Source organism: Bombyx mori, chromosome 27, assembly GCF_030269925.1.
Source record: "Bombyx mori chromosome 27, ASM3026992v2".
Classification (NCBI taxonomy): Eukaryota; Metazoa; Arthropoda; class Insecta; order Lepidoptera; family Bombycidae; genus Bombyx; species Bombyx mori.
Genome location: NC_085133.1, coordinates 9040969 through 9060186, shown reverse-complemented (window position 1 = coordinate 9060186; position 19218 = coordinate 9040969). Strand labels below are relative to the sequence as shown.

General features: G+C 38.5%; 1 protein-coding gene across 3 annotated transcripts in view; it reads left to right on the top strand.

The window, feature by feature from the left end:
- The window catches only part of LOC733012 (heterotrimeric guanine nucleotide-binding protein beta subunit), a 38687-nt gene extending 21828 nt beyond the window's left edge, over positions 1 to 16859 (top strand). For 2 of the 3 annotated variants that reach the window (XM_012691028.4, XM_012691029.4), the window contains exons 2-9: positions 3387 to 3529; positions 4021 to 4166; positions 5780 to 5950; positions 8169 to 8291; positions 8929 to 9130; positions 10641 to 10857; positions 11654 to 12974; positions 13663 to 16859. In XM_012691028.4, coding sequence (XP_012546482.1) covers positions 3473 to 3529; positions 4021 to 4166; positions 5780 to 5950; positions 8169 to 8291; positions 8929 to 9130; positions 10641 to 10857; positions 11654 to 11760 — 1023 coding nt within the window. In that variant the 5' untranslated portion in view covers positions 3387 to 3472 and the 3' untranslated portion in view covers positions 11761 to 12974; positions 13663 to 16859. 3 annotated transcript variants of the gene reach the window in all.
- Positions 16860 to 19218: the final 2359 nt, after the last annotated feature.

Genomic DNA, 19218 nt, shown 5'->3' with positions numbered 1-19218 from the left:
GAAACGGCAAATACATTTATTGTACAAGTGTATATACAACGAAAATTAATGTTTGTCTGTTTGTTTACCTTGTTTGTTCATGTTCTATAACACTCGTGCATAGTGCATAATAGTTTTTATTTGACTTTAGTATTTGTTTAGGAGTTGTTGGTACTTTGCGATATAATTCTACTTAAAAATGCTGTGACGGTTTTTAATCTCGTGTTTATTATTAGTCGTTTAATTAATTCTGACGTGTCTATTAAACTTTATATATAGTTTGCGTCCGAAACTACATGGACGCGAGTGTAGTTGAAAAATGTATGTCGAAGACTCGCGGAAATCGAAGAAATTATTGTACTGTTTTTTTTTTTGTGAATACTGCCATTAACCTTCTATGGATGGCGCAGAACTAATCTTGACAACGAGTGTTTTTCATATATCAATCTCTGTTCACTTTTAGGACAACGGCCAGTTTGATTTCTATAGATAAAAAAAGGAGAAGAAACAAGAGTGACAGTGGAGAGTGACCAAAGCATAGTATAGAAACTGATTGTAAAATTATACAACTATTACGTAATACTAGTGGTCCTCCGGTAATCGAAATTCGAATATAATTAATTGAAATTATAAGTTTGTACACTACTATGATTTTATATATATACCTCTATAATCACAGATTTCGCCAAGACTAACCTTTAGACAAATATTAATAAAGATAAAAAATATTTAATCTATTCTCAATTTGACCACAGACTATAAGCAGTCAGAAGAGTTTGACAATAAACAAATAGTATGCATGCGTGTGTGCGTCAAATACATGGTAGTGTGTGTAATGTATTTTTTATGCATAATTAAAAAAAATATTAACATTCTTCTTCTGCTGCTGCTTCTCTCTATGTTGTCTCAGTGTAGGAAATTTTATACTCTTCCGTTCGCGCAATTTTCGTAGAAAGGGGGTACCACCTCATTTTTGTTTCACGTATTATTATTACCTATATAGATTTTTTAAGTTTGGTGTGTAAGGAAGAGCGCATGCGTGAAGAGAACATATCGCTCTCGCACGCCGTAATGGTGGTGACGTCACGAAATGCTGTTCCATTTCCATTTTTATTGCCTAGATCTTTAAAAGCATCATAGCTTGATCAATATGCAATTTTAATGTTCATAGTAAAAAATTTAAATATAATATCATTTTAATAGCAGAAATAAATCTTTTTTTTTATTGTAATCAACTATGAAAGGTTTTGAGACAATTAAACAATTTTTTTGGGAGTATTGAATGTATGTTTAGTTTTTTGATTTTCTGTATTGGAAATTTGGGGCAGTGTTTTTTTTGTAAAGATATATGGGTTCGTTCGAAATACCAATAGTTCGCCACTGGTCACCGTTCTCGTCGAACCCGTCGCTTGCGACGAAGGGCTCGACGAGTAAATTAACTCTGAGACACAGCTCACTGAGTTTCTCGCCGGATCTTCTCAGTGGGTCGCGATTCCGATCCGGTGGTAGATTCTGCGAAGCACGACTCTTGCTAGGGTTCGTGTTAACATCGTCGTCAGGTTTGAGCCCCGTGAGCTCACCTACTAGTTACGGTTACGCTGGAATAGCCGCTCCAGGCTACCAGCTTAGGTAGGAATAAAAAAATAACGTTTTTATAGTTAAAAAATCACAAATTAGAATTTTGTACTGTATTCAGTTATTAATTAAACTTAGAACGATGTTTGTGACGTTTGAGAAATAGTTCAGTGTATTCTAAGAGATTCTAGCACATTCGCAACTTCACCCTAACTACGAAAATAGGTACTTTTTTTATAGGTACTATTAGGCCGATGGTATGCCATAGAAAACCAAGTGAGCTTTTATGTTTGGTACGGTATCTGCTCTAAGTCGTATTCATTACAGGGAATCCGATCCGTAAATGAAAAGTTTGAAGATTATTATAAACCCTATGACTGCCACGGAGGTCACCGGTGCCCTACGCGACGCACTGAAGTTATTATGTCGATTTATTTTACTAAGGCGCCTAGATTGTCCAAGTTTAGCCTCCTTTTGTTTGTGAATGTATGTTTTAGTCATTCAAGTCTCTTATTCAAGTCATCTTGCGGTAGGCAGCGGCTTGGCTCTGCCCCTGGCATTGCTGAAGTCCATGGGCGACGGTAACCACTCACCATCAGATGGACCGTATGCTCGTCTGCCTACAAAGGCAGTTATAAATAGATTCATTCTCAGTATCTTCGGATTCGTCTTTCTCAGAGTCTACTAGATATTCCGGCGCCTTAGTAAGAAGATCGAAGAGAGAAATAATCATATGACAGTTAAAGCGTTAAGAGATTTACTGTCGCTACGCTACGATTAAATAATAAGTCGCTACGCATGAAATACAATGACAAAATCATTTTCAATATTAATGTACAACACAAATTTGACTCATTGATGGGTGGTACTAGTTTTCCGACAAAAATCCGTGGGCGACATATTAGATAATAAATTAAAGAAGGATTTGTTTGCGTGTTTTTTTACAAGGCTGTCAAGTATTATTTCAATAAAACAGCAAACCTTTTAGCTCTCAATCTAGAATTCAAAGCACGGTCCGGTGATGTTTCTTAAATAGGAATTATAAATCGTCATCTGGAGATTAAATTCCTTGGATGCAGTTAATTTCAATAAAGTGAATTATTATTGTTGTTATATTATAATAAGTCTTGATCTCTTGGAAATGGATACAATGCTTTATCGATTTTTAGATAACTTGGTATTATGCCGTAACAGTTTTCGTAAACATTTATAATGGTATTTATAATACCGTGGGATGAAAAGTTATTTGGTTTAAGCGACATTTCACTTAATATGCGACATTTATCTTTTTAATTAAAGGTGCGTTTTGTTTGATATTAACTTCAACAGTTCGATGTTTTTAATTGAACTATAATTAAGTTTACTCCAATTAATTTTTCAAATTAAAAAAAAAACTTTAAATGGTTCTCCTGCAAAATTGCAAAAATGTCGTTTAAACAAATAGCCTTTCACTCTTTTTTTTGATATATTGGGGATTTTGCTTCATGATATAGCACATAAGGCACTACTCCAAAGCTGTGACTTTCATATGAATTTGAGTCGAACGCCGTTGACTTTAAAGTACAATTTTCAATGATATATCGTATTTTACAACAGATCGATGCGTTGCGTGTTGTTCATACGCAGCACACGGGCCTTTATGTGAATTTGAGTCGAAAGCTATCGACTTTAAAGTACAATTTTCAATGATGTATCATATTTTCCAAGATATCGGTGCGTTCAGCGTTGCGTGTTCTTACGCGTCATGCAAGCCTTCATAATAATATGAATTTGAGTCGAACGCTGTCGACTTTAAAGTGCAATTTTCAATGATGTATTGTATTTCCCAACAGATCGGTGCGTTGCGTGTTGTACGTGCGCGGCGCGCGGTTGTCGATCGTCTGTTCCACGTGAGCTGTGTGTGACGCGTGTATTAATCATGAACGAGCTGGACAGCCTACGCCAGGAGGCGGAAACCCTTAAAAACGCTATTAGAGTGAGTTCGAATCGAATTACTAAAGTAAACTAACCGTACTAAGATAAACCGCTTTTTTTTTATTGCCCTTGTGCAGGAGACGGACCGTGATAGTGAATGGTCACTGTCGCTCATGGACTTCAGCCTTGCCATTGGCAGAGCCAAACCGCTGCTTACCATACCTTACTTTATACCTTTTCTCGTATATATATTTTTTATTAAATGCAAATCGGTCATAAACATTGTTGTGACATCCTTATTTGAGTGGTGCACAAAAATTTAAATTTGTATTTGATCGCATCATAAATGTATACAGAACTCAATTAAATTTTAAACTAGGATTATTATTGATCTTGTCTTGGTCAAGCTATGAATGTATTCTTCTTAATAAGCGTTATAAATGTACAGTCAAAAAAAATTCTTGAAAATTAGGATTTTTTTTATTTTCATTTCCGACATTAAAGCAGAATACTAAACTATAAATCCTTGATTTGTTTTTTATATGAACAAAGGATGCGAGGAAAGCGGCATGCGACACGTCGCTGGCCCAGGCCACCTCGAACCTGGAGCCGATCGGTCGCATACAGATGCGCACCCGACGAACCTTGCGCGGTCATCTCGCGAAGATCTACGCCATGCACTGGGGCAGTGATTCCAGGTACGTGGAATATGAATAAATGAAAAAAAGTGCACTATTTCAGCTTCGCCCTAATGTGTGTAGGTGAGCTCACGGATTTCAAACCGGAGTGTTGCTAACACTGACCCTAGCAAGAGCAGTGCTTCGCAGAATCTACCACCGGATCGGAAACGCGACCCACTGAGAAGATCCGTCGAGAAACTCAGTGGGCTGGGTCTATGGGTTAATTCGCTCGTCGAGCCCTTCGTCGCAAGCGACGGGTTCGACGAGGACGGTGACCGGTGCTTGTGGTGCCTAAAAGCTCCGTTAATGGATCAGGAGGATCCGTAATGACGTGCTTTGGGCGACGTCGACGGTTTACCATTCGGTCTACAGGATCGGGTATGTAGTTTCCAGCGGCCACAACAGAGGGTTCTCATGTCGCGCCGCCTTCTCAAAGTGGCGCACGACCACAATAAATCATGCAAAGCCTTCAAATAGATTATAATCGGAAACCAAGAAACTATTACACATTTAAAATTAAAATTTATTTTTACGCTAAACTAAATACCCAAGCATGACGTCATAAGTGGGTAATCATTTTTATATAATCAATAACAATGGTACCTACACTTATCGTTCGTAAAGTAAAAAAAAGTAAATTTGGTTCACCAATTTCAATGACTTATACAAAATATCAATAATTAAGAATATTAATTAGGTCGAATCCTACGTCCTGTGTAGCCAAAGTGCTTCAAGTATTGTCCTCAACGACTGCCTATTTTTGTAAAACGGACAATGAACATTTCCATAAGGGCCTTAATGACTCAGCTTCATTCGTATGCAATTTTATACCGTGTCCTTATAATAATAGCGACCGAATAAAAAAAACAGGGAAATTCGGCTCTTAAAGTCTTCTTCGCTTTGAGAAATGGTGTTCTTAAGACTCTCAGTCAATAAGAATCGTATCTAGATTAATCAGATTAGATGTTTTATAAGTTACATGACTCCTTGACATCTAACATGCCAAACCACATCGCTTAGCAGGTTTAATGGTCACTCGCTAATAGAGAAGCTGTTTTCTTTAGCTTTTATTATAAATTCTGTATTCTGCTTATTAAAATATTTAAAAAAAAACAGTTGACTCGCTAATGATTTGTTAAAATTAGAAATAAATTTACTATTCAGATGATTTTTTTTGTTCAAATATTTCCTAGGCCGTTGTTGTCCCAAAAGACAACTACAACACAGGGAAAATTTATTGGCTTGGTGTCATTGTAAAATGTTTACTCTTTTCTTATATTCTGTAAACCCGTGTGCTTACCGCGAGTTTTCTAACGTTCTCGATAACGTAAAAGTTAACTTAAATGTGTATGCATAATATGTTGGTAAGTTCGCCTAAGTTTGCCGCTAGGGGCGCTGTTCCAACTCCATACAAATTTAGTTAACTTTTACGCTATCGAGAACGTTAAAAACTCGCACTGAGGACACTGAATACGGCCTTCGAAATCCGACAAGATGTAAGTCAATGGCGTTTGCGTGATTAGGCTTCTAACTCAAGTCATATGATTGAGGATTTATTCTTTATATCATATCGGTATGCGGTATGTTGATTTGTGCCCAGTGTGTGATGTTGCTATCGTATTTTTCATCAGGAACTTGGTGTCGGCCAGTCAGGACGGTAAGCTGATCGTGTGGGACAGCCACACGACCAACAAGGTGCACGCGATCCCGCTGCGCTCATCCTGGGTGATGACCTGCGCCTACGCGCCCTCGGGCTCCTACGTCGCTTGCGGTGGACTGGACAACATCTGCTCGATTTATAGGTAAGCGTATAGAGTCGTCTACGTAAAATATTTAAAATTACGAAAAATAAAAAAAATACTTAATCTGCTATCCGTACTAAAAACCGCTAACGGCACAATTACCACAAAATTATAATCTGTACAAATATAAATTGAATTTGGAACCGTTTTGATTCTATTTTTTAAACATTAGACAAGAGCGCAGTATTTTGCACAGTGACGTCAACGTTCAAGAGTTCAAACAATCTTTTATTTCGATGTTTACTTTTTAAGAAAAACTGAACACCAGCCTCAACATTAGTAGTACACTTAGCATTCAACCCATAGACCAGCATTGTTTGATACGATCAATCGGAACACAGATTGTGAACTTAAAAATGACAACACCAACTCAGTGTTTTCCGATTGATTATATATGAGTTGTAGAGGTAGTTTAGAAGAGTAGTTTTAGAGGAAGAGGTAGACCTAAAAAAAATGATGGATTGTGTGGAAGACGGTATGTGTCCCGGTGTAGCCCCGGTGATTGACAAATTAAAGAGCGGACAGTTAGCGTGGTATGGACATGTGATGCGTAGAGAGATGTATGTGACTAGAAGATGTATGGAAATGGTAGTGCAAGACACACAGACACACGACATGAATGAAGTGTGTGAATGACGATATGAGAGAGAGAGGAGTTAGGGTTGAGATGACGGCCGATAGAAGAGAATGGAAGATAAAAATTCGCTCTGCCGACCCCACCTTACCCCACCTAGTGGGATTAGGTGGAGAAAACGAAGAAGAAGAGATTTGACAAATATTTCCACAAACTAGACTATTGTCACTGAATGCACTCATGAATTTCGTTTTGTTGTACAAATGACATTACAAGACACGATCACAGATCGGAAATTTGAGGGAAAAAAATATACTACCCTTTTTTTTTTTTCCCACCTAAGCTGATAGCCCTAGGGGCTATGTCAGCGTAACCCTAACTTTAGTAGGTGAGCTGACGGGGCTCAAACCTGGTGACGTTGCTAACACGAACCCTAGCAAGAGCCGTGCTTCGCAGAATCTACCACCGGATCGGAAACGCGACCCACTGAGAAGATCCGGCGAGAAACTCAGCGGGCTGTGTCTGCGAGTTAATTTACTCGTCGAGCCCTTCGTCGCAAGCGACGGGTTCGACGAGAACGGTGACCGGTGCTTGAAGTACCTAAAAGCACCGTTAGTCGATCGGGAGGATCCGAGATGACGTGTTTTGGGCGACGTCGACTGCTTTCCATTCTGTCCGCAGGATCGGGAATGTATACTACCCAACCATACAACACAAACTATAAAAGAAAACAATTAAAAAAAATTACGAAAGACATTATCTAGAAAGTTCTCTCGCATCACAAAGTTTCCATGAATTATTTATGCGAACGGCTATAACCACTATAAATAGACGATTACGTATTTATATTACATATATGTAGGATTGGTAAGAACGGAACGTATGAAAAGAGCGTGGAACGGAGCGTTAAGATGTGAGTGAGAGAAAACGGAAAGAAAGAGAGAAGAGAATGACAGATAGAATGACAAAGAATTGGAAGATGGCGAAGACGGTTGGAAAATGAGTAAGACATAATAAAATTAGTGTTAATTATTAATTACTATTATAATAGAAGATTTTGGAATAGTGTAACTTTTATTTTATGCGCTGCGATCCCTATTCTACATATATATATATATATATATATATATATATACACACACATATACATTTTTTCATTCCACGGAGAGCGTTTCGCGTCTCTTGGGAGTAAATATTGTTTTTAGTGAATCGACTATTTCTATAGGTTGGGAGTTTAAGAATGGAATCGTGCGTGTGGGCGTTACGCATAAATATCGATCGAAGAGTGATTGGCTATTTGGTTTAAGCGACATTTCTGGATCTTTACAAGAGAGCCATACAAAGTTTAAAATTTGAAAAAAATATCATAACAAAAAAACTTCAGCTATTTGAACGGAGTAAATTTAATTGAGGTTCTATTAAAAATATCGAACTCTTGATGCTTAAAAAAATATTAGTATTCTGCACTTCTTCTCTATATTCTCTGTAAGTGTGGGAAATTTCATACTCCTCTGTCCGCACAATTTTCAATTTATATTATTTATATAGATAAAAATAATAATAATAATGATCATCATTACTGTACCTTGTCACCTTTATCTATGAATATCGTTATCAATGACATTTCGATTGTCTTCCTTCCAGCCTGAAGACGCGCGAGGGCAACGTGCGCGTGTCCCGCGAGCTGCCCGGCCACTCGGGCTACCTGTCCTGCTGCCGCTTCCTCGACGACAACCAGATCCTGACCAGCTCCGGCGACATGACCTGGTTAGCGTTTATGACTCTCGTTAGGAAGTTGCAGAGAACTTTTTTACTTTTTACTTTTTTTATTGCTTAGATGGGCGGACGAGCTCGCAGCCCACATGGTGTTAAGTGTTTACTAGAGCCCATAGACAACTATAATGTAAATGCTCCATCCACCTTGAGATATTAGGCTTTAGGCAGCGGCTTGGCTCTGCCCTTGGCATTGCTGACGTCCATGAGCGACAGTGACCATGTACCATCAGGTGGGCCGTATGCTCGTTTGCCTACAAAGGCAATAAAAAAAAACATTCTAAGGTTTTAGTATAGTTACAACGGCTGCCCTGCCCTTCAAACCGAAACGCGTTACTGTTTCACGGCAGAAATAGGCAGAGCGGTGTGGCGGACTCACAAGAGGTCCTACCGCCAGTAAGTACGCAAATTATAATTTTGCGAGTTTAATTTTTATTACACGATGTTATTCCTTCACCGTGAAAGTGAACAAGGTGAACATTTGTCGAGTACGTATTTCATTAGAAAAACTGGTACGCCCGGCCGCCTGGGATTCGAACACCGGTGCATCGCTACACACGAATGCACCGGACGTCTTATCCTTTAGGCCACGACGATTTCCAAATGAATGATTCCTTGTTGTGTCCGGCAGCGCGCTGTGGGACATCGAGACCGGGCAGCAGTGCGGGCAGTTCACGGGCCACACCGGTGACGTCATGTCGCTGTCGCTGGCGCCGGACCAGCGCACGTTCGTGTCCGGGGCGTGCGACGCGTCCGCCAAGCTGTGGGACGTGCGGGACTGCACGTGCAAGCAGACCTTCCCGGGGCACGAGAGCGACATCAACGCGGTCACGGTAATGCATCTGCATCTATCAAGTTTAAGTTATACTAAATGATGACCGAGCTTTCCTCGGTTTTTTTTTTTGATAACGCCATCTTGTGTCTTTAAAGCGGCTAGTTGCCCTCAATTAAGAAAAATAGTATTATTATTCGCCAATAGATGTCGGGAAGAGTTGATTATTGAAAACACGAATAAAACAACATTTTCTGAAAATAAATCGTAGCTAGATCGATTTATCGCCCCCGAAATCACCTGTGTACTAAATTTTATGAATATCGTTGGAGCCGTTTCCGAGATTCAGATTATATAAGTATATATTAATATACAAGAATAGCTCGTTTAAAGGTATAATTTAAGTTATATATCGACACTTGAAAGGCAAACAAACGTGACTAAGCGACAATAACTGCTTTATACATAAATGATAGGCAATAACCATATTCGATGCGCAAAAAATATATATTTCTAGGTCTATTAAAATCATTTCAATCCTACAGCTAGTTTCGTTAAAATATAATTTTTTTCAGGTATTTCAACTTTTTTTTTATTGCCCTTGTTGGCAGACGAGCATACGGCCCACCTGATGGTGAGTGGTTACCGTCGCCCATGGACTTCAGCAATGCCAGGGGCAGAGCCATGCCGCTGCCTACTGTTTAATACTCTTCACAAGCCTCGTTTGAAGAAGGCCATGTCATAGCGCTCGGGAAACACCGTGGAGGGGAGCCCATTCCATAGCCAGATGGTACGTGACAAAAAAGACCTCTGGAAACGCACTGTCGATGAACGCAGCGGTTCCAGATAATATGGATGAACTCTGCTCCGATGGCGGGAGGTGCGATGATAAAAAGGAGATGAAGGGATCATCTCAAACAATTCCTCAGAGCATTCCCCATGGAACATACACGGTACAAAATACAGAGGGAACCGAAGTCCCTCAGCAGACCCAGAGGCTCCAACTTTAAATTAGTCTATTGTAAAGCTCACACATTGTCGCTTAGTCACGTTTGCCTTTCAAGCGTCGATATATAGATAAGCTTGAGTGTACCTCGCACCAAACAAGTATTAAGGTCAGCTTAGTGGTAGACACAGGCAGGATAACAGTACCAACCAGCTCGAGGTGTACTTTTTTTCCTACCTATGCTGATAGCCTTGAGAGACAATTTCAACGTAATCTTAACTAGTAGGTCAACTCACGGGGCTCAAACCTGACGACGTTACTGACACGAACCCTAGCGAGAGCCGTGCTTCGGAATCCGTCGTGCGGATCGGAAACGCGACCCACTGAGAAGATTCGGCGAGAAACTTAGTGGACTGTGTCTGTGGGTTAATTTACTCGTCGAGCCCTTCGTCGCAAGCGACGGGTTCGACGAGAACGATGACCGGAGAGGTGTACAGTGAGGCACTACCAACAGAAGAAAATTCAATGAAACAATCCTTTTCCAAAGCTGTCGTACTGCCATGTCTATGGACTCTGGTAACCACTTAACCAGTTAAAAAAACTTAAATAATAAATTGTTTCCCAGTTCTTCCCGTCCGGGTTCGCGTTCGCGACGGGCTCCGATGACGCCACGTGCCGCATGTTCGACATCCGCGCCGACCAGGAGCTCGCCATGTACTCGCACGACAACATCATCTGCGGCATCACGTCCGTCGCCTTCTCCAAGTCGGGCCGCCTGCTGCTCGCCGGCTACGACGACTTCAACTGCAACGTGTGGGACTCCATGAAGAGCGAGCGTGCCGGTACGGTGTCCCGCACGTCATTACGGATCCTCCTGATCCATTAACGTTGCTTTTAGGCACCACAAGCACCGGTCACCGTCCTTGTCGAACCCGTCGCTTGCGACGAAGGGCTCAGCGAGCGAATTAACCCATAGACACAGCATACACATCAAGTTTCTCACCGGATCTTCTCAGTGGGTCGCGTTTCCGATCCGGTGGTAGATTCTGCGAAGCACTGCTCTTGCTAGGGTCAGTGTTAGCAACATTCCGGTTTGAGACCCCTGAGCTCACCTACACATGTTAGGGCGAAGCTGAAAGAGAGGAAAAAAATAATTATTGTCCTGTATAACAAACGATTCGTCGTGGCCTAAAGGATAAGACGTCCGGTGCATTCGTGTTGAAGCGATGCAACGGTGTTCGAATCCCAGGCAAGCGGGTACCAATTTTTGTAATGATATATGACTCAACAAATGTTCACGATTAATTTTAACGGTGAAGGAATAACATCGTGTTATAAAAATCGAACCCGCAAAATTATAATTTGCATTATTACTGGTGGTAGGACCTCTTGTGAGTCCGCGCGGGTAGATACTACCACCCTGCCTATTTCTGCCGTGAAGCAGTAATGCGTTTCAGTTTGAAGGGTAAGGCAGCCGTTGTAACTATACTGAAACCTTAAAACTCATATGTCATGGTGGGTGGCGACATTTAAGTTGTAGTTGTCTATGGGCTCTAGTAATCACTTAAAATCAGGTGGACCTAAGGATCTAAGCAATAAAAAGTTGGTGCTAATAATGAAATGATGGTATTTTTCCAGGCATCCTGGCCGGCCACGACAACCGCGTGTCGTGTCTCGGCGTCACCGAGAACGGCATGGCGGTCGCCACCGGCTCCTGGGACTCCTTCCTGCGCATCTGGAACTAAACATCTCACACAAACAAACACCTAAACACACACCCAAACATATGTCGCATGATTAGTCAAACATCGATCCATCTATATATGTATATCTATAAAAGTTAATGTCTGTATATTCGTCTTGTACGCCGATTGAGTTGAAGCTTTGTATAGTTGTGAACGGCTGCGTGAATGTTTTTGACTTAGTACCGTTATAACACGGTAGGTGGCGCGCGAGTGCCTCGTGGAGCGATAGAGACGATAAAGTGAGGCACGATTTGACTAGCATTCAATGTACCAATTTATTGTTCAGCCGATTTACACGTGAGCTCATTTATTGAAATTTAAATGTATCTGAAAAACGAGATGGTACTAATAAGCATTTATGGAGATAATATAATAGCGAAGGCAACGTATGAATCACAACTATTGTCTTTTTTGTTGCTGTTATCTCTGAACTTCATATTACATATACAGACGATTTTATTGAACAACGTTTGAGCAGAACGTATGTTTTTCTAAACATGTGACATAGTGTAAAGTCATTAGTGTCCCTTTTTTTTATAATGAACTTTTATCGATTTTGGTTAGTCAGAGGTTGCGGCCCCTCGTCAATAGATGGCGCTTTAACGTCTTCTCGCTCGTGATCGACGTAAAATCTCGAATCGCGATCAAAGGATAGCAAATAAACGCACCAAAACGTTCGATAAAGTTAATTATATAGATCACGTTTCGTGCGTGGGGGCGCGGTGTGTCCGTCAGTCCGTATATTTAGTTCCCTACAATCGAATAGCGTCGCCAGCCTCCCGAACGCGGCGCGGTTATCGAGAAGCCCCTTTTAAAAAGTACGCGATAAAATTCGAATCCGATCTTGTAGAATTATTCTCGATCGGAACGGCACGAAATCATAATAATTATTATTATTTTATAACAACAACATAAAAAAAAAAATACGGGGCAGATCGTTTGAGATCGCTTAATTTATTTTATCTAATGTTATACGGTATGTAATGATTCCCTAACATACGAGGAAAAAGCATTTAAAGAAAACCTAGGGATGTAATGTGTGTATGTCTGTATGTGTGTACGTGTGCACGTGCGTTTATCACTTATATAAAACTTACTTATATGAAATTTGAATATATGTTATATTATTATTATTGTAATGTATTTACACTTACGTTTACCGCTGCGTAGCTAGGACGTGTGTCAACGCGGCCCGGTTATGTTTATGTTCATTGGTAAGTAATTTTTTTTTTTTTTTTTTGTGTATTATAAAATCTCACGTCATTACGGATCCTCCCGATCCATTAACGGTGCTTTTAGGCACCACAAGCAACGGTCGAACCCGATGAAAGACTTGATGAGCGAATTAACCCACAGACACAGCCCACTGAGTTTCTCGCCGGATCTGCGAAGCACTGCTCTTGCTAGGGTCAGTGTTAGCAACACTCCGGTTTGAGCCCCGTGAGCTCACCTCCTAGTTAAGGTTACGCTGAAATAGCCTCTCAAGGCTATCAGCATAGCTAGGAAAAAAAATCACTTTTTTTATCTAAGCTGGGTAACTTAGGAGTTTATACCAGCGTTCCCGAACAAGTAGGTGAGCTCATAGAGTTCTAACCTGAGAACGTTGCTAACACTGGCCCTAGCAAGAGCAGTGCTTCGCAGAATCTACCACAGGATCGGAAATGCGACCTACTGAGAAACTCAGTGGGCTGTGTCTGTAGGTTAATTTACTCACCGAGCCCTTCATCGGGTTCCACGAGAACAATTACTGGTAGTATCATAATTTTACTACTTAATTCTTATATTTGAGACAAAAACAGCTCTGGTACCTAATTAACATCAGATAGGCTGTAAGCTTGTCTGTAACTAATTAATATTGTATGTTCTCACTAAATACTCATGTTTCATTTTCAATCTTTCCAGGTGAAACCTTCGCACAACATATTCGTACAAATAATAACATAATTATAATAACATTTAATAAGAAATATAACGTCAAATCCTACAAAGAACCAAATATAATTATATTATTAAAAATAAATAAAAAAATGTCTATAATTTATTGATTAATTAGAATTTTTTTTTTTTATAATTTTTTTTTATTTACATCGACTCTTGTGTACAGAAGGCACACAGTTAATGTCAGACGAACAGATCCTCGTTGTTGGCCGACTTCAGATAATTAGAAAGAGGTTCTCGTTTCGGGGCCTATATTCTATAATATGATTCTTTTTGTGCTTTTGAATCTTATGTGTAAATAATGTTTCATGTGTGTCTTTGAGGTCTAATATACTATATCGACAGGTGAAAAGCTATTGTGTGTTTTAAGCGGCATTTTTACAACTTTACAGGAGAGCCATTTAAAGCTTAAAATTTGGAATTAATATCATAACAAAAAAACTTCGGCTATTTGAACGGAGTGAACTTAATTGAAGTTCAATTAAAAACATTCGACTATTGATTTATGTTAATAACAAATAAAACGCACAAAATTTAATTAAAAAGATAAATGTCGCTTTACCAAGTAACCTTTCACCCCTCGATATAAAAACTTCATTATTTTTTTTGTTAATGAAAGAGATCAATGATTTTATTAATTGAAATTTAAAAAAATATGTATTGTTTTTTTTTTAAAGAGCGTCAGTTATTATCCAGCATCAATTATTTGCTTGGGATGTTCAAAACGATTGACGTTGTCAGCAAAATCTGTTGGCACATTGGCACTGTCGATGTGCGTGCCAACTTGCACGCTGACACGCCCAAAATATGTATTCTAAAGATGTCGCCCTGAAAAAATTAATGTAATTAACTCTCTCAAATTCAAACAAGACTAAGATGAAAAAGCACGCCATATAAATTGATATAGTCATTAAACTAATTAATAAGGTCTTTTTGAAAATGATTTAAGAGAATCGGCATTGAAAGAATCACACAAAGATAAACTTGAGTGTACAATAAAAAAAAATCTGAATTTTTATTGTTCTATAGCAGTTTCTGATTTTGTATTCGCTTATATGTGTATATTAAAATCGTCTATTAAAAACATTACTGTACCAGAGTTATTACTTTAATGAGTCTTTAAGTACGCGGAATGATTTATGAGCGTGAATGGTGTAATGACGATGTTACCAATTATTTTACAGAAAAAAAAACCATTTAACAAAAAAAAAAAAAACAATAAAATGTACCATCTTATTTATTTATCTTTTATTTTTGATTTGAAATGGAGACACGTGTTTGTTTGTTTGTTTTTTTAATGATTTCTCTCTGTTATTGGTTATCCGTTTAGTCAGAATACCTCTTATTTAATCTATAATAATATAAGTGTCGCACGAATTTTTTGTACGTTTGTATACCTGCACGATCATTTTGTATATCGCATCACGAAACAGTACTTACACGATTTATTACGGTTTCGATTTTAAAATTTGTCGATCGGTTTTATGGTAAGGATCATTCGATTTTGCGATACAACCAAAAAAACAAAATCGATTTCTATTCGATTAAATGTCGCGGAGAAAAGACTCGCCGTGATACAGATTAAAGTTGAAGCACGAAGACGACCGATTTTGCTCCTTACTGTTACGACATTAAGGTCCACGTTTTAGATGTTTGTTAAATTAAATGAAGGTACTGTATTAAGATTGCCGATCGACATTTGAAGCTTATTTCTGAGTCGGGGGCCGAATTGTCACGGGCCCATGCAAGCGTTTCTCAGTTTCGTAAAGGAACTATATACTAGTAATGTAATCCCCCTTAAATAAACTTCTACATTTAAAAACTGGGACGAGATAACAACGTTACTCGATCGTCCCAAGTTCATTTTTAGACATAAGCTAGCTTAGTTAAGGTTTAAAATATACAATACATTTGAATAGGCATTTGTAACTCGAACATTCTGTGTTGCTGTCATTGAAAAAAAAAAACTACTATTTTCTTTGTTGGTAACACTAGGTTCTAAGTGAAATAACCTTTCGTTGCAGTATTCGTTGGGATTGTAAGCACCTTTGTCGGCTTCTTTAATTGATTTAAGTCGATGGATGATTGTTGCGCTATTTGTGTTACATTATTATTATTATTTTTTCGTTAAGCCTTTTCGTCTTAGATAGGTTACAATATACGTAGATGTTTACATTAAGGCAGACAGACGTGGTTAGATATGGCAACACTGGAAGCTAAATAAAAACTTCACTTAATACAAGAGTTACACGAAAACAGTATTGTGCTCAATTATTTTATACCGGCACCCATAGAAGAACGTTCCACGTTTCCTACTCTTGAATTTTTAATATTATATCAATAACAGCTATGTAACTACATAATATAAATCCAAAATAATTGTTTTTTTTATAAAATATAGATATATGTAACTTGAAATTGTAGCATTTGATGTACACGCATGCATGTAATACATATGTACGTAAGTATTTTCGCATTCTCTGGAACTATTGTTTGTTTATCCAACGCGGAGTCGTTGTGGCGGGAACGCACAAAATGGCGGTCGGTACGTGCACAAAATGGCGAAGATGGTTGGATGAATAAAGTATCTGAAGTAAGCTCTGGTCTGCTAGTTTTACGCCTAGGATATAAGACTTTTTTTTAAATAATAATAATAATAATAAAAATATATTAAATAAACATTGTTTTCTACTGTAACGGCTTCTTTTCAAATTGATGTAACGTAACTATAATATTAGCGTTATTAATGTAATAATATATCGTAATGAATACATAGTTTTTGTCTCCTGTTTAATATTGTTTTTGTTTTCAGACCAATTTTCAAACTTTTACTATGTACTATCGGAATGGACTGCCATATTTTAACAGTTATGTACTATTAAATGAACGGTCATAATGAACTAAACATTTGTATAATCACTTTAATTAAATAAAACATACAGTTTATTCGTTTTACTTAAAAAAATAATGAGATATATCTGATTTCGTATGACGCTGTAAGATATTTATAATTTATAATTATCATTTGCTAGTCCACGTCTTGATATGTTTAACAAATAATTTTATTCTTAGCGGTGTAATACTAATTAATATAATGTATTGTGTAAAAAAACATTTTTTTTTTTAGTTATTATCAATAAATTAAAATTTGTTTATTTTAAGGTTGTCGCGTTTTATTTTTCCCCTCCCCGTAATTCCGTTTCCCCGCGTAATTCAATCTACGGAGAATATTTATTTGGATCGACAGAGGCATACTTTGATGTTGTATTTACCTTGAGCTATATTTCTGCGTATTTACTGCTAGGCGTTCACATGCGTAATGTAAATCTTAAAATGGTTCATGACCTTGTTTCGTACATTAAGATTGTGACGAATTGGTTTAAAGTCTAAGATTAATGGACTATTCGGGAAAAGTGTTTTATCGGTATCTGAAAATGGCGGCCTAGATGTGCTCTTGGTAATATATGGCAACCAGGTTGCTATATTAGTGTCAGCTTCTCTGCTTCTAAACCACGTAACCTATATTGGTACACGTTTTTGATAATATAAAGATCAATAAAAGGAGGATTTTGTTGTAGTTTGTAAATAGTAGGTATTTCCCTATGAACTTGCCGTTTTATATTACTGCCCCTTTGAAACGGAATTAATGTACAATTTTATATTCTGGCAATAAATTCGAATAGATTTTATTAAAAAAACGATGGAATTCTATCCACAATTCCAATCATTTCTTGAATCATCAACAAATCATTTTTTGTATCTTTTTCATCGATATGGACACGTTAAAAATACGACATTATATAATTTGCGTAATTACTGGTGGTAGGACCTTTTCAGAGACCGCGCGGGTAGGTACCACCACCCTGCCTGTTTCTGCCGTGAAGTAGTAATGCGTTTCGGTTTGAAGAGTGGGGCAGCCGTTGTAGCTATACTGAGACCTTAGAACTCATGTCTTAGGGTGGGTGGCGGCATTTACGTTGTAGATGCTCATGGGCCCCGGTAATCACTTCACATCAGGTGGGCCGTGAGCTCGTCCGTTCGTCTAAGCAATAAAAAAGATTACAATTTTTTCCAAATTTTTGACAGCTTCTTGGCAGTAAAAAATACCCGACAGGTAGTACAAAACGCATTTGAATAATTCATTGGCTCGCGTGTGTGTACGTGAGTGAGTGACTTCTTCAAGAAGGACATTGAAGAATTATCACTGTGCTGGCAGAGATACTAATGGAGATATTTTTTGATTGATGGATTTAAAAAAAAACATTTATAAAAAATGATCAACTTTTGTGTTTTAAACGCGGAATTTCGTAGGTAAAGTTTTTTTTCTCCTACCTATCCCCTGACAGGCTAGAGACAGCCTTAACGTATTAATTTAACGTATAGGTATATTTATGACTTTGATTCAGCAATACGAGAATTATTGTTTTCAATTTACTTAATTCGAGTTTGACCCGGATTCGTAACTATTAGCCGGAAATTTGGCATCGGATTTTAAATTCTAAGCGCCGCAGTCTGCGGTTTACTACCAATCATCAAATTTAACGAAACAATGACTTTGTATTTCACACGAAATTCGTGAATTGATAATTATTTTCAATATTAAATCAATTGCTTTTAGACTAAATAAACGAGTGTATTGAATAAGTCAAACAATATTGAGGTTTACGTTTTTATAAGGGATTTACCTATCTGATAGATTTCGTTTTGTCCAGGGACTCTGTCGTTTAGCAAGGACGTTTGAGTTAACTGGATGGCTCGACTATGGGGGAAGCCTTGCTATGGTTCGTAGCGCAAAGGAGGTCTTTTTTTTGTCAGGAGGAAATCACCGGACTTCCGCCCTCCACTGGGGATGGAGGGCGGGGCATGTCGGAGTTGAAGCGACTAAAAACTCCTGTCACTCAACAACCAGCATCCAAACCTCGCATGAGAAGGAACTCATGAAAAAGCAAAGGGGGAAAAGTGAAGCGTTTAGTGCGGGGCACATCACTCCTATCACCCCCTCGGGACGCCGGACCGGCGGTCGTCGGCGCCACGACCACCAGCCCTCTCGGTCGGAAAGGAGGTCTAATAGCTTAATGGCATCAGCTACGCGAATGTATCGACCGACGCAGAATCGTGACCTACTCAAAAGATACGTTGTGAAACTCAACAAACTGAATCTATGGATTGGGGTTCGCTTAAAGCTCTCCGCGAGTTTGACTTCCTGAGTTTAGTTCCTGCTATGAGTAGCGTCCATATTTAAAATCTTCTCCTCGAAAAATATAAACAGATATACGAATTCAAAACGAAGCTGTAAATAGTTTTAAATCATACATCTTCATAATTTTACAAACAATAATAATTACGTAGCTAATTCGAAAACAAAAGAGAAAGAGAAACAAAAGCAAAGAGAGTATAGAGAGATTCCGTCAAACTCTATCTCCGTAACCGGCAACGAATAAGATTTATAAGAAGCAAACACTTTTGTAGCCGAACACACTTCGATTAGTTACAAATTAATTGCAAAACATCCTGTTGCCT